Raw genomic sequence first — 19416 nt, 5'->3', positions numbered from 1 at the left:
CCACGATTCGATGCTAAAATTAACGTGGGGTTTGTGTAAGACCATTTTTTGCTCCAGTTAATCGTATCAGAATTAAATGAGTAAATTGTAGTCCACCCTGTATATATTTATGCATATATTTAATTTTTTATTCTCATATTCACAAACATCACATTTAATTTTCTTATCTTTAATCTCTCCGCTGTTCTTACTGTCCTTTTTTATTTTTTACTCTTACCTTCCTCTCTCTCTCTGTCTATTAATCTATCCATTTGTGTTTATATCTAATCATTTATATAGTTAATTATCTATATTCCTCACTATCTATCTGCCTGTGTATCAATTCATCTATCTGTCTACTTATCTGTACATTTAAATATTTATATATCTCTGTTTCTCCCATATGGACACCTCCTCCCTTCCATTTTCTCACTTTCAATCTCTCCCTTTTCTTGTTTATTTCTCACTCTATCACTACTTTTACCTTTTCTTCTTACCTATCTTTTTTTCTGTTTTTCCCTTCCTTAGCCTTCCTTTTGCCAGCTCTTTCCATGAACTATGAGAAAATAGCCCTTCAATCAGGAAATACATTCCAAAATGTTAATTGAGAGACGATATTTATTTTAGTACAATCGAACTGTTATATCAATTTGCAGCGATACAATTAAATTGTCATTTAAGAATAACCATTATTGAAAATGTGTAAGATATATTTCTTCTTTGTAAAAATTGGTCAGGGTTTTATTTTTCTCTTATAAGTCTCATAGAACAAGGAACTTCATTGAAATACTTCCATTTAGAAGAGAGTGTGATTAATTTTGATAATTAATATCCAGCTGGTTTTCTTAATGGAGTATCTTCTCAAAAATTATAATTACTAATAAACTGCATGCGTTGGGTTTTTGCGGGTCATTGGGTTCAAAAGGGTTTCATTGGGTTGTTTTTAAAAAGAAACATTATCAATATTCAACAAAATAGAAACAGAAACAACAAGAACATTATCTTAAGGTTTATTGGTAATCTACACGATGTTGTACTTTGACTGCTTCCAAGTCCATGAATGCCCAGATGTATTTCACCAATACCCTCTGGTTGGGCAATAATAAAATAATAATATCACCCGTTTCTCGTACCGGTGATAAAGCCGCGGGTGTCTGTTTTATGGAAAATTGTTGATAAACCTCTCAGTTACGCCAAGTTCCTCATATCCCGCACCCATGTTTTACGGCCGGTGATAAACTTGGATAATAAGCCATAAAACTGTTACGAGCATTGCCGCCAGATGTATTCGTACCTTCGGCGTTTTTGACCTAAAAGATAAGCTTGAGGTTCGGCCGTAAACTCGGCCTTTTCTTTCAAGAAACTTAAAAAAAATACATTTGTGCCAAGCCAAGGCACCGCACGTGAGAAAACCGGCTTACGATTTCAACTGGTAATCTAAATAACTGGTATTTCCAAATAATTTGCTTCTATGTAGTACAGGGGAGAAACCAAACCAATAACAATGATTACGATTGACAAAAACAACACTGATTAACACACAGACCCACCATTGAAGATGTTTAAATGCTAAATTTTAACTTTTGCTTTTCGAGTGTTACCTACATCGTCTTGTTTTGGTTGTTAACTGTTCTACTAATTATTATTTGGGATTTTATTTGAAATAATTAGCCTTATTTGGATGCATTTTCTCCTCTTCTGTAAATATGATTTGAAGCTTTTCGTTATTAAACATATAGGTTTTTCTATTTATTTTTTAAAAATTTAATACATTTATTATAATATTACATACATTTATTTATTTAAGTAATAAGTGGAATTTGCAAATGACATGGATCATGTGTCGTGAGGGGAGTTAAAAACCATTGTTGTTCTCCCGCGAGGACTAATCCTCAGTCAGTAGGTCACAAGGCCATCTCTTCAGTTGTCTGGTGGGATTGTAAGGGTGATTTCTGTTTGATAAGGGAGTTTATTGTGGAAAGTGGAAAATGTTTGGGGGATTATTTTTTGCATGAAAGGGATTTTGAGGTCATTGTGAAGGGTTTTTGGAGACGTGGTAAGGAGCAATAACTATAATTCAGAGGAATTTGGATTTGAAGGACTGTATTCTTGAGGCATTGGTGCCCACAAGTTTTAGTCTGTACGTCGATTTTAGTAGTCTTGTAGACAGTCAGTTTGTTTTTCTTTGAAACGTTAAATTTGCGTGCCTGTAGTCTAGAATAGTCCGAACGTTCGTTTAGAGCTTGTCGTTTTAGTCGTGTGTTGATCCAAGGTTATCTTAAGTCTTGACTTAACGTAGAGACGCAGTCTATTTTTGGAATGAATAGTATTGTCGTCGAGAATCCAAACCGATTACACGACATTTGAAAAATGGCAAAAGGAGGGAAAACTCATAAGGTGAGGTTGAGATGGGGAGTTGATGTCCGAGAGGATCGAGATCACGATAGCTCAGATGGTAGAGCAGCGGCGTATCTAGCAGAAGGTCGCGGGTTCGAATCCCGCTCGTGACACTGCCTTTTTTATCTCTACCAATACCTTTCATAAAGATTATATAATCATTAAGTTATTTTTAATTATTTTAATTATTAATAGGAGTTAATATACTATTAAGTGCAAAAGAAAAGAGCCTACTTTGTTACTGGACTCTGAAGAATCGTTCGGTTTTCGAAGCAAAAAAACTTACAATTAAAAATGACTACATTATTTAGAAAAATAAAACATATGCAGCCAATTTAAGTCAAAAACAAACTCCTGATTGTCAGTCCATATTTGCATTTTATACTAGTTTAAACGGAGTATACAACGAACAACTTATAAAGCTGAATATTTAAAACTAAATTTTAAATAAATTTTGCTTAATTTTGACCTTAAAAATATAAATAAAGGAATTAGTATCGTCCAGTATTATTTGGAATATGATCTTCGATCATTCTTGTAAGTCGGACGGATATAAGAGAACAAAAAAGCTTGGAAGCTATCATCGATATTGTTTGTTGAACATTTCGGTTTTCTGCAATCGAACACTGTCCTTAAAAGGTTAGTCTCGGCAACCGTTTTTGGAAGAAGGAATCGAGAAGTGAAAATTACCGGTTAAGCCCCTAAAGATCTTGGATTTCATGCCGTATAAACGCGTCCCACTTCGCAGCCTCGGTAAATATTATCTGTCTTCATCCTTTCTAGTTACACAAGACCGTCTGTCATACCGATCCTCGAAGAACAAAGTTTGAAAGTTATCGAAACTTTTCAAAGCGATTTTTTCACAATTGTCGAACAACAGTTTTCTTAAAAACTCCCGAGTAAGACAATTTTCAATGGGTGAACGTATCATTAATGTGGAACTGTACACTATTATAAGCAGAAAAAAATAAATGAAATAAATAAAATCAATAAAAATAAAATGAATAATAAGAAAATAAAAATAAAATAAATAATAAAAATGATAATAAAAATAAATAATAATATAAAATAAATAAATAAAATTAAATTAATAAAATAAGTCGAACAAGAGTTTATGACATTTCATGTAGTGCTAGTTTTCGAAAATTTGACAATCGAATCGATTCGACGGCTGAATTAAACAGCAAGAATATAAAGACATAAGTGATCAGATATAATTAAACTGCAGGCAAATATTTGATTCAAATGAAATAGTCCAAAAGATGTGAAATTAAATATGCTTTATATCACATGTGACTTGGGAAATAATTAAAAGGATGTGACAACTGAAAGAAGTTGAAAATTTCTAAATTCTGCACTCTCGTGCCGCTTGCCGTCATCTATTTTAATAATTTCCTTACGGGATATGTATATAATAATATGACCACAAGAAATAATAAAACAACATGCAAGAATATGAAAAATAGAATATTTAATTTTGGCAAAGATCATCGATAGTGTTGAATCTTTTTGCTTTCGAATACAACTTTTTGAATTTTAAATCCATTATATTTCGTTGTCTCATTGACCAAATAAATTCTTTCAATTAATTAATCTTTTTATGTAAAGTATTGGCTGAAATGAAAGCACAAGTGTATTGAGCTGAAGGTCGTGGGTACGAATCCCGCTCGTGACACTAACTTTTTCATTTCAACCAATACCTTACATAAAAAGATTAATTAATAAAAAAAATGGATTTTGTTGAAATATTGAAGATTCGTCAATAATCAATAAACTAGATCTAATAATATATCTGTTGAATTATCGTTAAGTAATGCCAACGGATTTCTTGATATATTTCACAGTAGAAAGTGTTTGAGTGTTGAAAATGTCACTGCGAAATGTGACTAGGTCGTTTTAGAATGTTGCAATTGTCGTTACCGTTCTTTCAACATTTGATATTGTCAAAGTTTCATTGAATTAAGTAAGGAGTTAAGTTTTAAGTCTGTTCCGATAAATTTCAAAGAATTGGTATATTTACAAATAAAAGCTGTATGTATCGATTTTATGTTGGATTATCTTGAGATAAGAAAATTAGTATTTTTAGCTTTTTAATACCATTAATATCAAAGTTCAAAAGTTTCGACATTTTCCAACATACAAACGTGATTACATTGTATAGCGTTATCCGAGGTAACGAGATATCAAAAAGTCAGTTTTTCTCCGATTTCAGAAATATACAACGGATTATCGCGGAATAATAATTTCTATACGTGTTTCTGCAAAATACGTGTATGTTGTTGCACCAAGGGTGCCATATATTAGCAGTTGGCGTGGGTGGGTTTTGTTATAAATTAGTCTAGCTGAGATAAGTTATCTGTGGAATGTTGAAAAAGCAGGGTTCAGGCCTATCTCTTACACCCCTGATCAACCTTGGAATTAATACACCCCTTTCCCAGCTTCCACCCTGCCGGCACAACTACAATACAACCCCTTGTAATAACATTTTTTTCCTCTATGTTTAAACACCCGACATTTAGACCATTCTGCAAAATTGATCATGCATACAAAAACAACAAACTTCCTTTCTTTATGTCATCCTTAAAGTCCTGAGGCTTAAATTCTTTTTTATTTACTTAAGATAACCAAACTGGAAAACGGATTAAGAAAATGAAAAGGTACTTGTGCAGTACCTGCTTACCTTATTGCATCTGGCATTAGATTTTAAACACTTCTTCAACAAGTTACCTCAGTATATAGGTTCGTTTTTCCTCATTTCTATCCTGTGTGTGTATATGTACATATATACTGAGGTACAAGGTTATATATATATANGAGAGAGAGAGAGAGAGAGAGAGAGAGAGAGAGAGAGAGAGAGAGAGAGAGAGAGAGACTTTTTGGGTAACTCTACGCACCAAAATATTAGGCCCTGGATTGGTCAATTTTTTTAAGTTTAAATTTTCAGTTTTTTAATATTTTTATTTCACCTTTCTACTTGCTCAAATCATCTATGTGAATATATAGCGTTTTTTATATAGGTAGCAATAAAAATATACTAAAAGTCATCAAAGTTGATCAATAACAACAACTTTCTCAAAACCAAATATTTTTCAAGTAAACTAACATAATTTTTTTCTTGAATCTAATTTGAAATTTTGTTTTAACACCTCTAAAGACCCTTAAATATAAATTTTTGATTGAATTTAATTTTATCGATTTTTAGACTCCTAAAACCTTTACGATTTTTGAGAAGTCGGTTTTGATTGATCTGATTGAAACGGGTATAAATAAAAAAATGTTTAAAGTAAAAAAGCGAAAACCTCAACGGTTTCACTGACCACAATTTGGGAAGCCACACGCAACCTATATGGACGACACAACAATCTTAACGACACTCTCATACTAGTAGATGATGGATGTTGGCCTGCGAGTCCTCCTCAGTGAAGGAAGTCCTGTTCCTCACTGAAGATAGCAATGCCGAAACACATTTGTATATCTCAAACAAAAAAACCCGAGAGTGGAGACAGACCTAGCAAGTGGCCGTGTGCCGGTTCATGACTCCTTTACTATCCTAGCCTCGGAAGCAATCAGAACCTCATTACCGACTGGTTCATTCGGAAGCTGATCAGGTTGAACGAGCAAAAAAGCAAACAAGCTACGTCAAACCTGCCCACCAGGCACAAAATCAACAGGATAATACCATCATCGAACCAAGTCCGCTACTTTGGTCTTAGATAACAGACTTAAATGGAATCCACATACAAGATTAAAACGGCAAGAATTTAACAAAAGACATGAACTGCTCAGACAACTTCTGGGACCAAAATCATCACTAAACAAACATATATAACTAACTAAACTCTTACGAAACACTGATTAGATCTATTTGGACCTACGCAGCCGAACTATCGGGCTCGACCAAATGATCGAACAGCCAACGAATTCAATCCTTTTAATCTTATCTAGCCGTATCTTCTTTCTTTTACGTCACCAATCAAACGATTCATAAAGATCTTATAATCACATTCTTGATAGATTTTATTTGAACACACTTCCTTTTTTTAGTGTTTCCTCAATGTTTCACCCTTACAATCCTCCGCGCCGTTCAAAACGACCATGTCCTCGTGACCTTCTATCTTAGCCCACCCAATTAAATAAAAGAGAGTTCTAACACTGGTTTCCCTCGTCTTCTCGCCCGCCTCCTGGTCTGCCAAATCTGTCAGATTTTTATATAAATATACTATTTGCTCAAAGTATATTTATTTTGAACAGGTAGCAATAAATGAAATAAATTAAAAAAATATTGTGTTTGATTCTTGTATTACAACTTTATGAAATGAACTAACTAGTCTTAGCAAGCGGAAAAGTTTAAATATTTTTTGTGTTTTCATTTTCTCATCTTTTTAACTAACACGTTACTCTTATTTCAAGTCGTAGAGTGAGGAAAAAACCAGGAAGATAATACAATTCAGAACGCATAACAAACTTGTTGCGTGTTACTGCGATAATTCAAATAACCGGTAGGATGACTTTTTCCCCCACTAAAATTAATTCAAGCAATTTCAGAAATGTCATTGATTTATTCTGTTATGTTAAACGTGATAACTGTAAATTTTACAATGATTTTTCTTATTACTGATCACGCACATCATTCTATGGTTAAAAATGCATAGTTGAAAGGTGTTTAGAGGTTAAATAAATAAGAAACTTACTTGGTGAGGGTTTCTAATGATGATGTGTATATGGTTCCGCCGACGTCGATGTGGACCGGTGCCGTGTAGCGGTTCGCAGCGGCTACATAAGGTATCCCGGTTATTTTATGGTTGTACCCTGGGCTATGGGACGTCGGCGTGGGCACTGCCGGTGCCGGGGAATTAGTCGGCGACGTCCCTGGTGAACCGCTGGAAAATAATTAATTTTTGAACAATTCTAGAAGTTGGTTTGAATGATGATAAATGGACCAACCTCAGTTTAATTTGAGCAGTGGTGAATATTGTCCTCGGTTGAGTCAGATCTTTTGGTTCTTTACCATCGGCTTCCATCCTCACTTCACATTTCCTCCTGAAACAACCAAATTATTATTTTTTTTTATTGCAGAATGTGAAGTTCTGGCTTGATTACAACTACAGTGGAATCCCACTGATCCAAATATCCGTCTAATCCAAACATGTATCGTTCGACAGAAAGGCCAGTTTTTGTTTTCCTTCCAATCGAAAATGCTCAACTCTATTTCTCTTTGCTGATGATTTAAAATTTCCATACCAATTAAATCTATTTCATTCTAAAGTCCTTTCTCTTGGATCACTGGTTCAAGGAGAGGCTCGAATTTTCAGTCATCAAGCTCTCCAAGCTGGCGTTCCCCAAGGGATTATCCTAGGGCCAATCCTCTACCCAGTTTACAGTGTCAACATACCTACACGCTTAACATCCACATCAAAACAATCACGGACGATACCGCAAACATCTTTACACTTTGACCTTGCAACTAAAGCAACCCATTACAGACCAGTGGATACCTCTAAACCTCTAACCAAACAAACCGTTATCTTGGGTTCTACTTGGGCAGCAGAATTACGTGGACCAGGACACACACACACACACACACACACACACACACACACAGAGAAAAACAAAAAGGACAGGACATACCGAAGGTGCCTACTTGGATTAAATCAACAGTCAGTATACGGAATAAATTAACAATATACAGGATACTAATTAAACCGATTTGGACTTACGGTGTCGAGCTGTTGGGTTTACTCAAATCATCTAACATCCAAAGGATTGAATCCCCTTCAATCCAAAGTTCTTGGAAGAATCTTTACTATTTCTGCTGTCACTAACCAAAAGGTCCACAAAAACTAGACATCCCATTCGTGGCAAACATGATCCGAACACTATTCCAGAATTTCCACTCTAAGCTTCCACATCAATCCACTAGCTCAAGCCCTCTCTTTGACGTCTCACCATGACAATTCTCCACGCCGCCTAAAAAGTCAGTGGCTTCGTTACCTCCTAACATAACCCTAAATCTAACAATATACAGGATACCTAATTAGACCGATTTGGACTTGCGGTGTCGAGCTATGAGCTACGCCTTCATAACCGTGGCTGCAAATAGGTCAGCGGTAGCTCAGTTGAGAAGAGGTAGATGTGTTGAAGGACTTTTATTGAGTTAAGGAAAGATTGAAACCTTAGAAAAAAGATAAGAAAAAGAAAAACACAGACACTGATCATGGATCTGAACCACAGCCGATCTACATGGCGCTTCATCAATTTGAAGCAGCTCTTCCACTGAAGGTAAACCACGTAAATTAACCTAAATATAAAGTGCTTCCTGCTTCTAAAAAGCTAATTATTTAACACAAAGACTGTTAATTAATTAGAGTTTACAAATAATACAACCAACACTTATCATATTTAAACGAACTAAATTTACAATTTACTTTTTCTTTTTAAAATTAAACTTACAGCTTAATTAGTTAGGCTTATTAAACTTAACCGTTTAAGTCATAACAGTATCAGACCTGATAAGAGCAAAATACATAACCTAATGGTCGCCTCAGGCTGCAACATCCTGTTCAGCAATCGTCTGCCTCACCCGTAAAACATAAAACACTGGGCCTTAAACGCTGTACCCCAGAAAACACAAATTTATGGATTTCTCAAATTTTTTTCTTATTGAAATAATTCGCGCTAAGACTGCCACATTCTGCGATCGCCTCTCGCGGACTGACAATTAGCCTTCTTTCTTACAATTCTCGAACCCGCAGACGATAGCCTCGAACCCAGTGGCCTCCGGGTCAAGATCATGCAGGCCGCGAAATGCTTCTTGCTGGCTCGCCTTGCCGATCGGCCTCGGTTCAATCTAGCTGCCTTCCGACGTTATTCTATTATTTTATTATTATTATTATTATTAATAAAAAAATAAAATACTGGTGACTCCAGCAATGGCTGGTTCCTCTCCCCCGGCCAAGTGGTTTGTCAGGTTCCTGCCAGATCTTTACGTTATTGTACACTCATTATTAAATATATAAATTTAGTACAGAAAGCAATAAGATGACTGCTTACTTCTTCCTTCTGCCTTGAATGCTCTTCAAATCTTTAAGTTTTCACCGCAATGAAGCTTCAAGTATCTTTACTTACTCTGGTAATATACAGCTATCTCTTCTAAAACTGTTACTAAAAGCAAGCCTCGTTGCTCTACTGTCTCAACATTAACGACTATGTTTTACATACCGGTGGTAAGATTACTGCTTTAGTACTTTTCTCTTGCTTGTAACAGTATTAAATTTATTCACAAAATTATTTACTCTATAGACATGGTTCCGTTGCTCCGAGACTAGCGGGCGTAACATCTAATAACCTATCGTTACTGTTTTGATCTGCCAGGACGTTTGAGTTTCTTGTCATCTTCAATCGGGATACTTTTATAAGCTTTTGTATTGTTGTTTGTCTGCGATTGAACAAACGTTGGTTACTTGTTTTTATTATAAACCGAAATTATTAATGCACAAAGGCCAAATTGATGAGGAGTCTTATAAGTTCATCACCCAGTATTTATCAAAACAGTTTTACTTAAAGATTATTCAGTTAGTTTCTGAAAATGAAATTATGAGAGAACGAAAATTCCTCGTTTAAATTTGAGAGTAACCTTTAAACAATTCATCCCAATGAAAATACAGGAAAAATGAAAAGGCGGTTAGCGGACGTTTGTAGGAAAAGGGAGATTGTAATGAGAGGGTTCTATACACAACAACCCCGTGGCTACTAAACACTACCCACTCCACCATCAATTATTACGGAATGAGCTGTGCTTCGGACCCACTGAAATATTCACTGAGGGCAAATTGGAGAAAATACTGTACAAAGTAGAGAGAAATTACATCCTCACCCCCTCGGTCGTCTCCTTCCTTTCGCGCTCACTCATTCCGTATTCGCAAAGTCCGAGTTTCCAGGGTGAATATTTGACGAGGGGGGTAGAGGGTCTGAAATGAATTGATAACATTAGAGGCACCCACTCTCCACAAACTCTCATATAATCCTGTTTTTCAACCGGCCTTTTACTCTTCCATCTCCTGACCAAACAAACTGTCTCTTTGCTCCAAACCCTCTCACCATCCGCGTTCAGTGTTTTATTTTAATTTTCCCAACTTGCAGGAATACCAACGAACCGAACGTAGTATTTTCTTCCTCCGACTGAAAAAGCGATTGCGGTTTTTCGAATCCAACGACTAAAAGTTGTCGAACGAGCTTATTATTACATGCACAAAAAGCGTGAGCTTCGTTTCGCTCTTAAGGCTTAAGCTTGTAATGGAAAACAGTTGAAAAGTAAAGCTCAGATTGCTGTTATGGATATATCAGCAATAGGAAAACATTGTTTATAAAACTTAAAAAAAATGCTTGTAATCATATTTAACAATATATGTACACACATGAACTTATATCGTTTCAAATCTTTTTCTTAACTTAACGAAATATGCCCAAGATTAAGTCAATATATATGAAAAGTAAAGCCTTATTTTCTGAATTTTTTTTAGAAAGAAATTAACAGAAATCAAAGGAGAATAAATAAAGAATTTCATATTCGAAAGCAAACAAAAGTAAAGAATATCTAGTTAAAAAGAAAGAAATCGACTATTGGAACAGGATGTTTTCATGTCTTACAATACACGAGAGATTGCAATATTTGTACGGACATCATTAATATTAATAACCGTCCATTGAGGAATTATTTTGCGTGGGAACGGGCGCCATTTGCATGAAGAGATTTATATTTCTTTTCCCAGGTTTACACAGACGGCCGTGGAATAAGAAATGGAGACGTTCGAATTGACAAAATGGCAATGATTTTTAACATGATTACATCGGGACAAAAGGGATTCGTGAGACACGGATGGGTTACATGAACATTTGCAATGTAAACGACGAGGCAGTACCGGATAGAATGGAGGACATACGATACCGTTATTACAAGAACTGGACAAATAACATAATTATAAAAGCACTTTACATAATGTATTATTACATTGGACAAAAATAACAAGTAATTATTCTTCACATCAATAAAAATCATATATTTAATGTCAAATAAGCCATATTTTTAATTTAACTCAATTTTATTTTAAAAACAGAAAACCATAATCAACTAAAAACTCATTCAATAAACAGACATACATAAATTTTATCCCGTTCCCATAAATGTTAAACACTATAACTAAATATTTATTCAGAAATCGTGAGATGCGGTCTGGTGTGATGTAGGTTTCAGAAAAACATTTTCTTTATCGTGCCAACGTTTCGACCTTTATTGAGATCATNACATCCTAAATGTATTTGTTAAATGTAAACAATGTTTTTAAATCCCAGGCCCTGAAGATGATCTCAATAAAGATCGAAACGTTGGCACGTTAAAGAAAATGTTTTTCTGAAACCTACATCACACCAGACCGCATCTCACGATTTCTGAATAATTATCGATTAACGGCCACTAATCACTACACACTATAACTAAATAGTTTACAACTTAAAACATTCATTCTGCAGACTAGAATAATATTTTTTTAAATGATTTATTTATAGCCTCTATATTAATACTAATACATATTACAAATATGAGCGTATTTTGATTTTTATTCTCAACACGGACTCTTTGACCAGCCCTGCACGAGGGAGGTCTCAAGCCATTGTCGTTTAAGGTGACAAAGTAATGAGCAACAAAAGAAATTTTGAGGTCCTTGTGGATTGTTCGAGCTTTGCAAATTTATCATAGGACTCTGATTGGAAGATTCTTCGAAGTTCTTAAAGTCTTAAATGAAGTTATACCGACAAAAAATTCTTCATAAGATGGAATAGCCAAGCAGGTAGTAAAGTATTAGCTTGTAAAAAACTCACACCAAAACTGATCAGTGAATGCATCCAAAATCTCCAAAACCTGTGGAAACAGAACAACCTGATGATATCTTGGATGCCAGGACACAAGGAAATTTCGGGTAACAAAAAGCAGACTCACTGCAAGGCTATGTATATACTCTGGAGCTATTCTTGGTGTAACAAAAACCAACATCACCTCCATCACAGAATCGATCCAAAAATACAAAAGGAGAAATGGATAAAAATCCAGGAGCGCTAAACACAGTAAATTATACTAAAACAACCCTAATCAAGACTGATTCAATAAATGTTACAGTTAGAATCTGCTAAACATGAGCCTAAGGGAGTGATATGACTATTTACCGTCACTGGCATCTAAGAAAACACCAACTCAACATGGGCATATTCAGTGATGACCCGATTTGTAGAGCACAAAGAAAGCACAGTGAAAGTATTGTAGCAACGACAGTCAATGACTTGAGGACTTCTTGAGAGTCGATGGCACTGTACTAAGGAACTAGGAAATTAAAATAAGCCATAAGGGAGCGGTGACTGGGGAACATAAACCCCCTACTTCCTAGTATCATTTCATCATCGTATCATTTGATTACAAGGATTGGTTGCGCTAGATATTGGATGACTGAGGGAACCCCACAGTTCCACTCAGAAGTCGAAAGGGGTCGCAATGTCTTGAGTAAAATTAGTTTAGTTTTGACGGCTAAAATTTCTTCGTGTTGTCCATGTCTTCTGTTAAGTTGCTAACTCTTAGGTTCACGTCAGTCCACTGTTTAAGCGTATTCCTAAGTATTTGACTTGAGTAAAAGTTGGCAGATCCTTATTAAGGTACATTGTAGGGCAAGATTAGATTTAATTTAATGAGCACTGAATATACTTTTCCTCATTCAGTTTTCTCCTCTAGTCTTTGAATAGTCCATCGTCTCTTTGGATGTTTGCTTATGGTGTTTGCTAGCATAGAATTCTGCCCTTTTCGTAAGGATTTCTTTCTTTAGTACTTAAACATTCGCCTATTGTGTCAATCACTTTTAAAGGATTTTATGGAAGATTTTCATTTCTTTAATAAACTAAAAAATTCCTTCCAGAGGAAAGGTAACAAGGTCTAAAGAACGAAGAGCAGTTACATAGGATATGCTCAGTTGTCTCTGTCTCTTCTTTCTAGACATCATCAACATTGACCATTTAACGATAGTCCCATTTTTTAAGTAGATAGCTGTCCTGTTAATATATCAGAGTTTTTAATTCTTTCCCTGTTGAGAAGAATTTCCTCTTTCTCCCATCGGGTTGTTTTCGCGAATAGACTTTTTCTTTACCTCATGTCTGGTTTTTGCCCCCGATATTTGTTGCGTTCTTTAGATACACACGTTTCTCTTTTAATATGACTGTTGTTTATACCCCATGATTTTGGACTATGGGTTATTCGGAGGCTTCTTGTTTTAGCAAGTATATCTGTTCTCTTGTTGCCTGTAATCATGGCCAGGGACCAGCTAAGCAATGTCGTTTTGTTGGTGACAACGCCACGACCACCTCCAAAGAGCACTACACCATTCACCCGCTTCATTGGGGTATTCAACTAATTTCGGCAGCATTAGGAAGATCTGGATAAAAACCGTCCTTGGCAACAGATGCCCCTGGAAAAGTCCACTTCTTCTCCACTTCGCCGGGAACATTTGCCCTTTGCATGTGGAGCTGTCCCCGGAGACATCCAAGCCAGCCAACCCAGCACCCCCGGAAAGACCCAGGATCCTCACCTCTTAATTAATTAATTGGTAACTTAATAATTAATAAATAATATATATAAATGTACGAATATTAACAAACAAATTTCAATATAAATTGTCAATAAACAAATAAATCAGTATTTACAAAGGGAATAAAGCGTGCTTGATTTCTGGGGTGGATTCTTAGCTGATGAATTTTAGGACGATTTTTTTTTCTACCGAGAAAGACCCATTGTTGGGACCGGCATGAATTCAGGGAAATTTGAATCCGCGCAAAACCGAACTCAAATATAACTTCAAAAGTCAAAATTTTATCGTTGCGACTACTGCCCTCTTTATGGAATAGAAAATCTAAAGGCAATGGTGGGAATCGAACCCACGACCGCGAGATCTGCCGGCCGAAGGTCTGATACTTTAACCCTGATCTATGTTAATATTTTTGTTTCTGAAATAATTACTTGCTATGAATTTTTCAACGCTTAAAATATAGTAAGTTATACCTTTAGCTCTAATTTAATTTATAAAAATAATTCATAGATCTTTAAGTGAAGTGATTTAATCTATAAAATGAAATAATAATATAATCTCAAAGCTAAATATTGAACAGGAGCAACAATCTTGTCTAATTTATACAGCAGAAATCATTTTTAAAAATCAACCAAGACGACAAAATGCCAGAGGGTTCAAATAGGCGGTTATGAATGGATAGAAACGAAATTGTATGTGTTGGACCCATTTGGTCTAATATCTTTGACAAGCAATGTTTATTCTAATGGGTATCGTGGGTAATTGGAGAAGGGCGTTCGGCTTACGGCCGGATGAAGGGGAATGCGTGTGTCTGAGGTTGCTTGCAATGGAAACGGACCGGTGCCAGTCAACAATCATGCAACGGACGCTTTCATTAAATTCTATTTAAATCCCATTTCCATTCATCTTACGAGCTACCGTTGAAGAGCACTTATCATCCGATTCGTGAAAATTACAATGTGTGCATTTCCCGTTCCTAAATCGATCATTGGCCCTAGTAAAAAGCTCTTCTCTTCTAAGCAGGCCTGTTACCGTCAAAATAGAATGCCTGGTCTTTTAGATTTTTATTGTTTATTAATCAATTTACAAATTATATAACTGAAAAATTCATTAGTTCATATAAATTCAAGGTGGGACAGCATGTTAAAAATACTACTTAATAATGATTATCGCATAACTTATATGATAGTGTATTATTTTATCACAACAATGCTAATTTCAGTCTGGCTACTCCCTCGCGAATTTATATATCTCTGAAATGTATTTAGTCTTACGCGATTTTCAGTAAGGATGTGGGGCTGATCTTCTATAATAATATGGAATAAATACAATATAAGCAAAATAATATACTGAAAAAAGGTTCTTATAATATGGAACACGCTGAGTACTATTTACAATGTACGAGAAATTTTCGTTCCTTGTACAAAATAATCATTCAATAAGGCAATGTTCAGAGATTAAGTTTTAATAAATTCAAAATTAACGAATGAAATTAATGAATTTTAGGCACTTTCATTATCAGATTAATGCTTTTTTACTTGCTCACACCGGTTTTCCGGTTCTTTGGTATTATACTCGATTTGTGCAGAAGTTATTAACCTTTTTTTAATTGTTGTTCAAACGTGCTTATCATGTAACGAGTCCTGATTGAAAGTTAGCTTTCTTGGCGCAAGTTAATATATTTTCATAATATGATCTCATGATATTAACAAATTTCTCGATAGCCAATACTTATTGACATAGTGCTACTGGATTTGGTTCCTTCATATCGCACAGCCACAAGAAAAGTGACAGAATCAAAAAGTTATAAAACCCGGATTATTTAGGTTTTTTTTAATATAAAAAGTATCCGGGTTGGTGATGCTACAGGAAAAATGACACAGCTGTAGGTGGACTCTTAGCTCCTAGGCAGCACTATTTGTCACTTTTCAATACTGTCACCATTCACGAAAAACGGCATATCTTAGTTCTGGGTCCAGCTCTAAAGCATCGGTGAAAGTATTTATCAAGAAAAGTACCATATTTCGAGTTACGCCAGTTTTTTCTTCTTTACTGAAGGTTTTTATGCTGTACCAGTGTCACATTTTCACATTATGAAAAACAATTGTTAATCAATTGTTCAAATATGTTTTTGTAATGTGTCATTAATCAGGCCTTGAAGATGACCTTAAAACAGGTCGAAAGCTTGAGAGTAACAACTGAATTTGCTTTTTTCTTCAAGACCATACCTTGATCTAGAGGGTTGTGAATTATTTTAGTTTCATTTCTTTTATTTTAATATCATTCATAATTATAAAAAAATTTATTTTAATAATTAATTTAGTATTTTAAATAACTAATTATCCCTGATTCCAGGAGGAAAGCATATTTGTTCACAAACTTACTACATGGCTATTTATGCTCGTTTGTCAGGTTTGTACATAGTCTCTTATTATCACAAAAAATTAATACCCTTACATTCATTGACCGCCATTATCGTTAGATCAAATAAAATTACCGAAAGCCAATATATACAAGACAAGTGTCACAACTCAAAAAGCGATTGTTTTTTTAGGGGTAGTACAGCTGGATTTTTAAAGTTTTGTGTTTTCGTTTAAGTCTTGGAGAACGAAAGACAAAATTGATGGATTATCACAGTTTTTATTGCACACAACCTTAATGGCGTGTACTTATTCATAAATCGAAAACAGTAAACTTTCATTGTCTCTCCTGTAAAATTTCATTTTTTTGAGTTGTGTCACTTTTTTGTTGGTGTGCGATATTATTGGTTTAAGAAAAATTCAGCCGGGCCATCTAAAAAGCACATCCTGTATACAAGCAACAGGTTTATATGAAAACACGAGCATACAAGTTTAGAAAAATGAGTGCTAAACTGTAAATAAATAAATACGTCGATTTTTTTAATGATGTCGTTTGTTTAAGTGTCTATTGTCTGCCTATTTTAATTGTTAAGACTAACAAATAGGAAACGGTTTAAGTGTGTTTTTTAATTTGAAAATCTGATCCTGTTCGGTTTTATTTCGACACATTCTATCTTGCCGTACCGTTAAAGTTTCCGTAGGTTGGCCGACACCCTACATCCGACTACGTCAACCGGGTTATTTATTCGAAAAACCTTTATCTCGAATATTTATCAATGTATCCCTAAAATAAGTATCCCGTGTAGGCTGGGAGACTCTCCAGTTTGACACATGATCTCGAATGTGTGTGTGTTGGAGGATCCGCGAAGTCACGCCGCGCCGTGGGAACCATCTTTCCCTCATTCCGACACAAATCTCTCGCGTACCGCCGTGAGAATACCCGAGGCCCGCCCGAATTTCTAGCCGCATGACCTCCGATTACGCTCTTTCCTGGGCGTTCTTCCGCCTAGAGCTACGGATACTTTCGTAGACGGCGACCCGACTTTTTATTTCGCGGGATTTGTCTTTTTCCCTGTGATGATTACCACGATTCGAGTTATTATCCCCCTTCATCACGAGGTTGAGGGAGATATGCGGTTTAGAACTGGTGATCGTCCTGGAACAAGGAAGAGGCATATAATTTTAATCCCCCCCCCCACAGTATCAGGGAGTAGTATTTTAGGCAAATTGAATTTAACTCATATTGTATAATTAAACTGCTAGCCGTAATTCAAGTTAAATATTCATAATTATTCTTACAGTACTACCAAATAGTCGAATTATGAGTATAACATGCCAAATTTAATCATTTAAATTGGGAAATTTCTTCTTGGGATCATAGGGTGTGGAATAGTCTTTTGAAATACACCGAGGCAGAGCATATGACTAGAAAGGACCCTGGTCAAGCTTTATGAATACTCCCTGCTTATTTATTCCAGGCAAATTTTACTGTTTTTTCGGCATTATTGTTATTCAGCTAATTCGGCGCTGATGTTTTATTCGGACACGCAATGTACTTTTGTTTGGTCAAATGATATAAAGTTTTACATTCAAGGTTAAATAATTTCCGAGTTATTTCGTGTTACTTGTCTCTCTTGTTTGGTCTGTAAGACGCGTCTCGTCTTCTCGCCATCTTCATAGGTGGGTCTGGCTGAAATTTTATAAATTGCTATATTCAATGTGATATTGATGTATTTTGGCCGTTTCCGATCTATTTGATTTGACTATGCTCGCTTGACTGGTCTCTTCTTGCAGACAGATAGAACAGGTAATTTTATAAAATTCTATATTTATAACCTCTGTTCGGGTTGTTTCCAGTCTATTCCTCACCCTGAAGATCCCAAGAAGAAATGTCCCAACTATTTGGTAGTACTGAAAGAATAATTATGAATATTTAACTTGAATTACAGCTAGCAGTTTAATTATTCCATTTGCCTAAAATACTTCTCCTTGACACTGTGAGAAGGGTTTAAAATTATATGCCTCTTCTTTGTTCCAGGACGATCACCAGTTCTAATTTGTCTTTCAGACGCTTCTCGCCATCTTCATTGTTGGTCTTCGCAGAATGATCAGACGGGAAGGACCATCCTAATTCTTCACCAAATTCTATAATATGTCTGGTAGAAAGATCAAACAGGTAATTTTATAAAGATTAATATTCTTAGGGAAATTACTGTATACCATCTGTCGATTTGACCATCTTCGCTAGTTTGATCTACCAGACGCTTCTCACCATTTTCAGCGTGGTTTCCGGTAGAAAGATTAAGAAATTACCTGTACCTCTTTCGTTTAATTTAAAATTAAACATTTCCTAATGTTTTTAATTCTTATTTATTAATGAAATGCAATTCAGAACTATATCTTAAAACGTTTCTGAAATATTTCAAACTGTTCACTCTTCCAGAATTTGTTAAGAAGAATATAACGAAGTACAAAAAGAAACATTTAGTTAATAAAATGCTTTAAAACCCCCTCAACAAAAATGTACTGATTACATCATCTTGAAAACACTATTGTCATAAAGCACTTAATAATATAATCATGATAAATTAATTGTCATAACTGCTCATAATAATGTTGTTAAAATTCGATATTTTAAGAATTTCTACTAAGAAAATTACAGGAGGTTTTGAAGTATATAATTAATTTAATGATCAGCTATTATATATAATACTTATAAAAATACAGTGCCAAGTTTTGGGAAAAGTTGCAGTTCACTATTTTATTTATTCAAGTACATTCTATTGACTCAAAAAAAATTTTGTTTTACGTTTAATTAAATTTTATGAATCAATCAAAAATAAAAATTACAGGAAAACGAATAGTTAAAAAGAAAAGGATACTCAAGCTAAGCAGGCACTGGGTCAATTATTGGGTCCGTGTTTACTCGCGGGTTCGTTCTCAACTTATCAAACGCGTTTCAGGATTGCGTCGTCATTAGTGAGGATTAACAGATGTTCAGGAGTGCAATGCCGAAACGCGTTTGAGTAACAAACAAGCCAGTCAAGAAGGACCCACATTAAGTG

General features: G+C 35.1%; 1 protein-coding gene across 4 annotated transcripts in view; it reads right to left on the bottom strand.

Annotated features, from left to right (window-relative positions):
- Positions 1-19416, bottom strand: part of LOC106663592 (BTB/POZ domain-containing protein KCTD1) — a 75296-nt gene that overhangs the window by 31305 nt on the left and 24575 nt on the right. For 2 of the 4 annotated variants that reach the window (XM_014388526.2, XM_014388534.2), the window contains 2 exons: positions 7321-7416; positions 7068-7256 (listed from right to left, as the gene is read on the bottom strand). In XM_014388526.2, the coding sequence (XP_014244012.1) occupies positions 7068-7256; positions 7321-7416 (285 nt within the window). Of the gene's footprint in view, positions 1-7067; positions 7257-7320; positions 7417-8882; positions 9075-19416 lie in introns of those variants that run through there. The other 2 variants (XM_014388510.2, XM_014388517.2) reach the window with 2 other exon arrangements.

The sequence above is a fragment of the Cimex lectularius genome, unplaced genomic scaffold (genome assembly GCF_000648675.2).
Source record: "Cimex lectularius strain Harlan isolate CLEC.00 unplaced genomic scaffold, Clec_2.1 scaffold150, whole genome shotgun sequence".
Lineage (NCBI taxonomy): Eukaryota > Metazoa > Arthropoda > Insecta > Hemiptera > Cimicidae > Cimex > Cimex lectularius.
Note: the sequence above shows the minus strand (reverse complement) of the source record. Positions and strands in the feature narration are given on the sequence as shown.